Source organism: Phoenix dactylifera, chromosome 4 (genome assembly GCF_009389715.1).
Source record: "Phoenix dactylifera cultivar Barhee BC4 chromosome 4, palm_55x_up_171113_PBpolish2nd_filt_p, whole genome shotgun sequence".
In the NCBI taxonomy this organism is placed as follows: domain Eukaryota; kingdom Viridiplantae; phylum Streptophyta; class Magnoliopsida; order Arecales; family Arecaceae; genus Phoenix; species Phoenix dactylifera.
Window position 1 is genome coordinate 15,051,521 of NC_052395.1, and position 9,667 is coordinate 15,061,187.

Below are 9,667 nucleotides of genomic sequence, written 5' to 3' on the forward strand. Positions count from 1 at the left end.
AGATAAGATCTACTAGCTAGGAAAATCTGACCTTCAGGCAGCCAGAACAGGATCTAAAAGAAGACTAGCCAGAACAGGATTTTTCACCTTTTGTCATAGTAAACTTGAAATGATACAAAAGCGTCATGAACTATTTTTATATCTTCAGAGACATAATCAACGAAATGCCTGTACTAAGATTTACAAGAATTCCGGATATTTCATGACAATGTTATAAAACAAGGCTATTGCAATATAATTTAACGCATTAATTGTGCCATAAAAAATCCGTTTACTTATAACAGCTTTGGCATATCATAATGTCATGTTCCGAATCCTCGTTGCTCCTCATGCCACACGCACTAGTTCTTGGAAGAAAAAAATTGGCATCAATTGCTGGAGAGGACCGATACAACTGAAACAGGTAGCCCACACGTCTTCTTTTCTTCTCTCTAGTCAGAAACCAAATGCACAGACGGCAGGCCACATTAAATGTCAAGGCATATATTATATTCCTGAAAAAATCATTTTGGGACCTCTAGGAACGTGAAAGAACCCCTTTTGAGCTGCATTTTTCAGAAGATGCAAAAGTTATATGATGTGCAGTTACAGGTTTTGTCAAGTAAATTTTATGACAGAAGACTAAGGAATAGTAAATTTCATGTTCAACTTTCGAAGGAAGCAAGACAAGTATGCTCAATCTAAGTGATGCATATGGCATTCTATTGAAAGTTATATCCGCTTCTATCAATATATATATATATATATATATATATATATATATATATATATGTGTGTGTGTGTGTGAAACATATCTTTGAAAAAAAGCTCTTAAAGGGTGACAATGGCACATAAGTCATGATAAAGCTTCAATAAAGCCAACCCAGCAAGAACTAATAGGTGGGATAAGTGATGGCAATAGTTTCCCACATGGTTATTTTATTGACTGTGTTTATGCATATAACAAAGATAATGAAAAGCTTTAGTCTTCAAGGTTCGAGAGTAATAATTCACCCAAATGAATCCTGATTGAATAAGCACTCACGTTACAAAGGTTTCTATGGGAGCTTTAGACGGAATTACATGTTGAGTAAACAACAGAAAATTCACAGAACTCCATCTCCATGCATAACAAGAAGCACGATTATGCTAGTTATTTTAGGACTTCTCTTAACCATGACTATAACCAATATGCAAGGTCATCTTTGGCAGGTTCTTTAACAACCAACATATTAATTAGATCCCTCAGATAAAGATTTAGCTATTTGCGCTACTTGTTTTTCTATCATCTTGCATAGGATTTCTCAATGGAAAATGATAATGTTGGTGTATGTTAAATATTGTATATTCATTTTTATTGTTTGGTCGAGCATTATATTGTTTATTGGTTTACATGGATTCTCTAAGGAATGGCATACATGATCCGTATTCTGCTTGCCAAGATGCCCACCAATAAGTTGACACATAGTGGATCCTGTAGCTTGACATAAAGAATATGCCTCAGCATTCTCGAGCAAAACCACAAATCTCCCCCCCCCCCCCCCCCCCCCTCTTTCTTCTTTTCTTTTTTTTATTTGAAAAACACTGAGAGCACAACCAATTAGAGTTATCAACGACAAACTCTTGGGAAACACTTACCAAGGTTTGAACCCAGAGCCTCCTTCCAATGGGAGGATGCAAGCACCTTGGCTACATCCCAGCAAGCAGAAGCAACACCATTATTGAAATGGTGTTAGAGAGGACTAGCAATAATATGTTTGGAGTGCAGTTAATTCGCTCATGTGAGAGACTAATAATTAAGCCCATATAAATAACAGCCAATAAGCAAGCAAATGGCCTTGTAAAGTGTCGATACATTTCTTATGTTCCATCAGATTAAACTATTATTTATTCTTCATCAATAACTTCACTGACTTATAAAAAAGTGTAGGAGTTGTTTTACCTTTTAAGCATTAAAGGAAATCATAAATATGTAACAGTATTGGCTGCTTGACTTTCACTTGATCATTCATTTTCTTGGCTTTAGAAGTCAAAGAGCTAGATATATTATGCTAAGATCAAAATGGTCAACAAATCAAACGAACTGAAATCAACTGAAGAACATCTCAGGGAAAAATGTTGCCATAATTCTGAAAGATTTAGGTAAACATGATAAACAAACCTAGGCACAGTCCCACGACGGCGCAAGTCAAATTCTGTTGCTTGTCGAAGGGCTCTTGCGAAAGCCTTGAAAGTTGCCTCAATAATATGGTGTGAATTTTTACCAGCAAGCTACAAAACCAGATAAAATAAACCTCTTGATTCATGTTCTTAACTTCATGCAAACTAATAGAAGTTTCAGTAAGCAGAAAATATTCATGTGTATTGAAATATGATTCAAGTTAGTGACTAACAAGTTCAATTTCTTGGTGCATCGAAATGATGATTAGTGATCTTCAGAAACTGGAAAAGAAAATTTAAATTGAAGATAACATTTGCTAAGAGAATATTGGAACTGGAGCAGAAAATACTGAATATGTACCTGACGAATGTGAAGAGTCATCCCAGATGTGTTCACCAGAGACTGAAAGAAATGTTCCACTAGCTAATCAAAGTTTCAAACAACATGTATAAGTTCAGGTTATAGCAAAAGATTTAAAAGAAAAGAAAGAAGAAAGTAAAAGCAGTAGTTGCATGGTATAGTTCCTATTGAAGATAAGACTAGGAAAATGGATAGAAGAAAAAATGATTATTGGTTTGAAGGTACAGGCGACGTGATGAGAAAAATGTGCAAAATCAATTGACACTGAGAAACAACAACTTTCAACTTCCTATTCTCAACACTTGAATAAAGAAACTACTTTTATTTGCTTATATTTTGATAATAGAAGATATACCAATCTCTCTTCTGACCTGATAGTGCAGCTCAGATAGTTTTCACCTTCCCATCCACATGGGTTATCACATGCATGTTTCAGAAGTCTGTAAGCGGTATATGTGGCAGCAAGGTGACGCTAAATTGGTGCCTAGAGGTTAAGGCAGCGCAAAAATAACAAATTATAAAAAATAATAAATATGAAAAGGACCTGGAAAATATGGTCTAACAAATGAAACATAAAACATCAAGTAAGATGTAGTAAGACAATGGTAGATCAATTTGGCAATGTCCAATGCTAATTCATAAATCGATCTCATCCTATACACACAAACATGATACTAAATGCTAAGGTCGGGGTGCCTAGGGGATGCTGCCTAAGCGGGGTATCTAGGTGGCCATCTTTTAAAACAGCCGGTGCATGTAACTTTAATTACATTGTTAGTTGCATGAAATCCTAAGTATAATATATATAAAAAAAGAAATATGCATATAACTCCTAATCATCATTCAAATATAGTCATGTACAAAGAAACACTTAACAGTTGAGTTCTAACCATCATGCACCTGACAATTTAAATGATAACATGTGCAATGCACATGTCTCAAACTTGACCTGAACCAACAGATAAAAGTTATAAATCATGGAAATTACAGAAGTAGGCTTCAAAAGTCTATTTGATGGGTTTGCTTTTCACATTCAAAGTTGAAAATATTTGAACATGAGAAATATAAAAGAGTGGATCAAGGTTTCAGTGTAGTGTTACAATCCTGATTAAAAAAAGAACATATAACAGGTTTTGAGTCTGCTAGTTTGGTTCTCTTGCTACTCAATTTTCTCAAGAGTTGATAAGTTAGTTGACTATGCAAGTTAAAATTTTGAGTAATTCATATTGCAAAAGATTGTATTGGTGTCATGAATTAGGCTAGGAAGCAAAAGATTGTATTGGTGCTATGAATTAGGCTAGGAAGCCTAAATGCAAAATGGATTGTTGATTAGGATGGTTCATTTCAAAATATATTTTGAAAATATACCAAAATATAGATTCAAGGAGTATTACACAATCTGTAGGAAATTCTCTAGGAAATGTTGTTCGCCTTTTCTTTTGCTCAATTTTCATGTACTATCTTGTGGGACACTGTTCTAATTCTTGAGTTCTTTCACCTGGAGAAGTGCAATGAAGCTCAGGTGGTTGATATGGCATCAATTTGATAAATGATGATCAATATTTGTTGCAAGGAGCATAAAGGGGAAACCTAAGGATGGTCATGAAGTTGAAATGGTTTTAAAGGTCAGCGAAGCTTCACTGATTTTTGGAGGCTGAATGCATAAAAAAAAAGTAGTGGATCAACTATCGAGTAGTCACGATAGCAAACCTTAAAAAAAAGAAGGGAGTGGGGCACCAAGAGATACTACCTAATAAAGAAAATGGTAGTCCACAAATTTTTACATATCATGTACACAAGGAAAAAAGCAACCCCAACATACTACCTACAGTATTAATGATGATAAAGAAAATGGAAACCACAGGTATTTCCACAGCACATATACAAAGAAAATAACAAAGTCATTGAGGATAAAAGAAATCGGTGAAGAGGGGGGGGGGGTGTTGGGAGATCACAATGTTTTGCACAATACAACAACATGCAGAAAGGCAAATAAACACTATCAACAAGAATGGATTGAAACTACCTGTGTGTCATATGTCCCAACCCTTTCAGTTGGGATGCTTAAATCACAACTTAAGTGAGGACGGCCAGATAGATCCTATAGGAATGTTTTCAACAAAAAGAACAGTCAGATCATAAAGTTAAAGTATTGCTTACCATAGCATTAAAAAATAGAACCCCGACATAATAAAATACAAGTGTACCCTCTAATACCGCTCCTACTGTCCATCGAAAGGGTAATAAATAAATACTTAGTAGTATAAGGGATGGAGATCAATATAAAAAGTGTTCCTTAAAAAAATCAAGGGCCAATTTTCATAGCAATTGTTATATATATATATATATATATATATATATATATATATATATATATATATATATATATATATATATATATATTCAAGTAGGCAAATTGCTGCCAAAATTAAAAGGAGGACAGAAATTCAGCTGGTCCTATTTTCAATTCAATATAGTTTTTTTATTCAGAAACTAAATACATCATACAAGTGATTGTTACTGACAGTCTGTTAGGCACATTGTCCACGATATATATAATTAATATGAGAACATGCAATGGATGGAAAGTGATCCGAGAAAGAGAAGGGATGCCAATAGTTGTGAAACTAGATATAAGGGCATCCACTGATGGTTGTTGTCTTGCTGCATGCATGAGAAAAGAGACACCAGCAAGAGAATAAGCAAGTGAATGAGATAGAGAAGTGGTGGCTGGTCAATAACTATGCTCTTTCATGGACGAACTGATGAGTGTGATCATGCATGAGGGAGAGGAATTGTCACGGTGGAGTATGCAATCAAAATGCTTCAAGAAAAGACACTGCTTGTATGAGAAAGAAAAAGGTTTTATAAGGAGCCACAACTTCCCCAACCAAGGGTTTGTGGTTTGATGAGAGAAGAAGGTTACCTGCATTGACATGAAAAATGGATAAACAAAAAACTGCACTTGCATTTTCTTTTTTATAATAAAATGGTATGAGACCACGCTTTACCAAAAAATGGCTTCACACAAATGCAATAGCTTCAAAAGCAATTGCATTATATATTGAAGAAATATATAATATTTATTTATTTTAATAAATAAAAAAACCTAGTTGAGATGTATAACTATACCAGTATAACTTCAATAGCAGCTTCATCAAGAGGAGCTGAAAAGTGTCCAAATCGGTTGATTCCTTTTCTATCTCCAAGTGACTGAAGTAGTGCCTGCAATCACACGAAAATATCAAAGTCTCTAAAAGAAAAAAATACCTACAAAATATTGTGGAAGTAAAACAAAGAGAGAGCAAAATGTTAAATAGTTCCAATCACCGTGCCAATTGCAAGTGCAACATCTTCATTTGTATGATGATCATCAATATGGGTGTCACCAGATGCCTTCACATGCAGATCAAATAGTCCATGTGATGCCAGTTGCTGCCAAGTCCAAGTTTGAAGTCACTAAACTACTTCCACAATTAACATTCTACCTTTTCTTTCTCAGTAGAAGCAGCATTATTATAATAGAAAAACAACTGTAAAAAGAGCTATAACATGGAAGCCCAAACAAGGAATTGGTTAACAGAGGCCTTGGTAGGAGAAAACAAACAACAGAAAAACCAATCATAAACCTGAACTTGGCGAAAAGATGGCCCTCCTAAGGCTTAACGTGTGAAAGGACAATATGCAAAAGGGAAAAATTGAAGAATTTCATCAATTGATCTACTTTTTATTGTTAAGGTCGAGACATTCTAAGCACCAATTTACACTGAAAAATATTTCCATCAATCAAGCATGACAATGATCAAATTCCTTAAATTACTGATTACTGTTTCTTAGAGATCAATAGTTCAATAAAAGCATGGAGTGAGTCAATTTGCTCATACCTTGACCTAACCAAACACTCTACTATGTTGTATTGAAATTAACAGCAGAAGTTAAAAGTAAAAAACCAATCTTTCTACAGCAAACTTTTCCTAGTCTGATTTTTTGTCAAAGATTATGCTTATAACAGATAATACACTACAACTCTATGTCATATGCCTGCTTATATCAACCATGGGACTCTGCATAAAACTCTTAGCCAGCACAATAATACCTATTTATGCATTTTTGTTATAGAGGTTCAATTGAAATCTCAATTATACAACTATATTGCAAGCATTTGAGCTAAGTTTAGGCAAGACAATCTTAATCTACACAATAAATACAACTCTATCATCATTCACCGATTTGCACCTCAGAAAACTACTTAACTGTAAATAAGACTTTGGAAAGGGCAGTCATAAACTACTTACATCCAGCATGTGATCTAGGAATGGAATCCCAGTTCCACACTCCGCGACTCCTGAGCCATCCAAGTTCAATTTCACATGCACATTTGTCTCCTTTGTCACCCTTTTGACCTCTCCAGCTCGAGATGCTGCCAGCACAAAACGTGAAATGAAAAAGGATAATAAAAACACAACAACGTTTGTTTAAGCATAAAAACACAATTAATGATAGTCATATTTTATCTCAATGTGATCTCAAAGTCATTTTTGACCAATAAGTATAATCTAATAGGAAATGCAATCTAAGAAAGAGATCACAAACGTACAGGAACCCAATTACCATCCAAGAATTTCAAAAGAAAATACTTTGACAAAAAAAAATCACAAAAAGCACAGAAAAGTTTAAAAATTGATTTTTTTCTAAATAAAAGGAGAAAAATACTAAATGTGGCCGGTCATGAACATAAATAACAAAATAAACTTAATTTAGTAGAAAGGATACCATAAATTCAACTTAGAAAATAGAGTAAAAATTCAATAAGTTTGATTGCAGGCACCAAAAACTACTCGCGATAAGCATCCCAACAATTCAGAAGGTATCTTTAATAAGGCATTAAAATTCAACAAAAAGATTAATTTGTTTGTGATAGAAGCTCAAGAAATAACAGCTTGAGAGGAGTTACATGAGCCGATGGTGGCGATGGGAGAATTGTTTTCTCCGACGCCATGAGGAGGGAGAGCAGCCATAGGGGTTGGAGCTCGCGCCAAGAACCGCAAAGACGCGAATAGGCGAAGGGATGGATTAGAGACTGTAGATAGGAAGGCGGAAGAAACCCTAACCCTAGATTTTTCTAGGGTTTCGGAGAGGGGAGGAGCTGCCGGGAGGGAGTACGAGCTCAGGAGACCCATTGCCGACGGAGAAGCAAAACTGTTTGGCCCATAAAAAGTTCGATCGGAAGAGGCCTTAGATTTTTGTTTTCGTGGAGGCCGAGCTCGGCCCAGCAGTAAGACCGTCGGACGAGCCTCACCGGGCCGGACCGAGCCTCCGAACAATTAGACACGAAGGCGCGTCCATCCTGAAATCCGCCCATAACCCGGGAGAAAGGACGCCGGCGAATGGTACACCCCAAATGCTTCATGGACGAGGCCCATGATGCTGATTGCTTGTGTATTCTCGTGAATTATATTATCCTCTTTTATCATGTGACACATGAAACTGTAAATTCTCATAAGCATCCATAGCTGGCTAATTGAAGATTTTTCTTTTTCTTTCAAATTTTGCAAAAAGTGTCATGCAGCCCATCTCCTCTGTCACAGCCCAGAATCTAATCCAACAAAACAGGACCTCACCCAAAAAGACTAGCCCACACGCTCGCAGATTCTTACTACTCCTTCCATTCAAGCCCTGACGTTCTCGATGATCTAAGAATTCAAATGTATTCAAATCTAATCATAAGCACCTCCCCTCATTCAAGCTCTGACGTCCTCATCAGGTTAAGAGTTCAAATCCATTCAAATTTAATCATAAGCACCGCGATAGATTCGTGGTCAACCTCCATGAGCTCGTGTTGCAATGTCCTATAGTCTACAAGATTATGGATATGTTCCGCTTTGATACTATTTGTAACAATCCAAGAATTTATCCAAAAAGACTGGCCGGAAGGTATTTTTTTACGTTTCTTAGTTCTATATAAATATCCAAAATCTTCTCAATGGATAACCAACGTGGAACTAAACATATGCTCGCATGGATCCTCACACCTACTTTGTTCTCCAGTCCCATATGGCAGCCAGGGGTTCATTCAATGTGAGAAGCTAGTGGGTGTCCAATGGAACCCAAGCGCAAATCAACCATTCCATCGACACTGCAGAAATGCAGTTACTCAGTGGGCAGTGAAGTAGATAGTTTTAGCTTTTTCATTCTGCAAAAAAAAAAAAAAAGGAAAACACTTTATTCTTCATTTTGTAGCTTCGAGGTCATTTTCCATCATTTTAGAATTCACCATATTTTACAGATTTTGGATGCTTTTATCCTGCACGTAGCGCATACACTTAGTAGAATATTTAAAGTTAACTGACTCAACGTATTTTGACCAAGTAAACACATATATTTATATTGAATGCACAGGTTTATTCATAGGATAATGGTAAAATTGTAATAGTAAAAGAAAAATCAATAAAAATGATTTGTTATTCCTTAAGAGTGAGACTTCTTAATGCTGGATATAATCCCTCATCAAGTAAGATGTAAATTTTAGCTGGTCTCATGTACTCACAAGCTTATTCATCTTGAACTTTAAAATCCTGGTTTTAATGGATAACACGGCTAGTTGTCTCAATATCTTTGTTTATCACAATCCAGGACCTTATTCAAAAAGATTGGCAAAAAGATATTATTTGGGCTCTTTGATTATATATGAGTATCCGAGATCTTTCGACGAATAACTGATGTGGAACTAAGTGCACTTTTGCACGGGTTCCCACACTCTTATCTATCAATTCCTCCTCTTATATTTCATACGTGTGATGCATGTAAGCTAAAATAGGCCCACGATCCCTAGTTAGTTCATGTCCGAACAATTTTAGGTCTAGTATCAGCCTAAGCCTATTGTCCGGTATGCTATAGGCTTATTTTTAAACCCACAAATCTTGGGTTTGGTCACATCAAAAGGCTAAGGCCCCTATCCAACTGTGAGTGCTTTCAATCTTAATAAGCCATCGATTCTATCCCAAGATTCGCTATCTCAGAACTGGTACCATACTAGCACAGTATCGGTTCGGTATGGAATTTTTTTGGCGTATCGAATATCGGTACGCTATTTGTACCGAATATCAGTACTGAATCGGTATGGTATAGTATACTTGGTACCATCCAATTTGGACCGGTATGGTGTAC

At 35.9% G+C, this 9,667-nt stretch overlaps 1 protein-coding gene across 2 annotated transcripts; it reads right to left on the bottom strand.

Annotated features, from left to right (window-relative positions):
- Positions 1-65: 65 nt before the first annotated feature.
- Positions 66-7,840, bottom strand: LOC103715947 (imidazoleglycerol-phosphate dehydratase 3, chloroplastic). Of its 2 annotated transcripts, XM_008803749.4 has the most exons (8): positions 7,455-7,840; positions 6,796-6,920; positions 5,831-5,935; positions 5,633-5,725; positions 4,527-4,601; positions 2,501-2,563; positions 2,141-2,250; positions 66-545 (listed from the first exon to the last, which is right to left on the bottom strand). In XM_008803749.4, the coding sequence occupies exons 1-8, from the start codon at positions 7,678-7,680 to the stop codon at positions 518-520; spliced, it is 825 nt and encodes a 274-aa protein (XP_008801971.1). In that variant the 5' UTR covers positions 7,681-7,840; the 3' UTR covers positions 66-517. The 2 variants fall into 2 exon arrangements, with proteins under 2 accessions (XP_008801971.1, XP_008801972.1); XM_008803750.4 differs by lacking the exon at positions 4,527-4,601.
- Between the last annotated feature and the right edge of the window lie 1,827 nt (positions 7,841-9,667).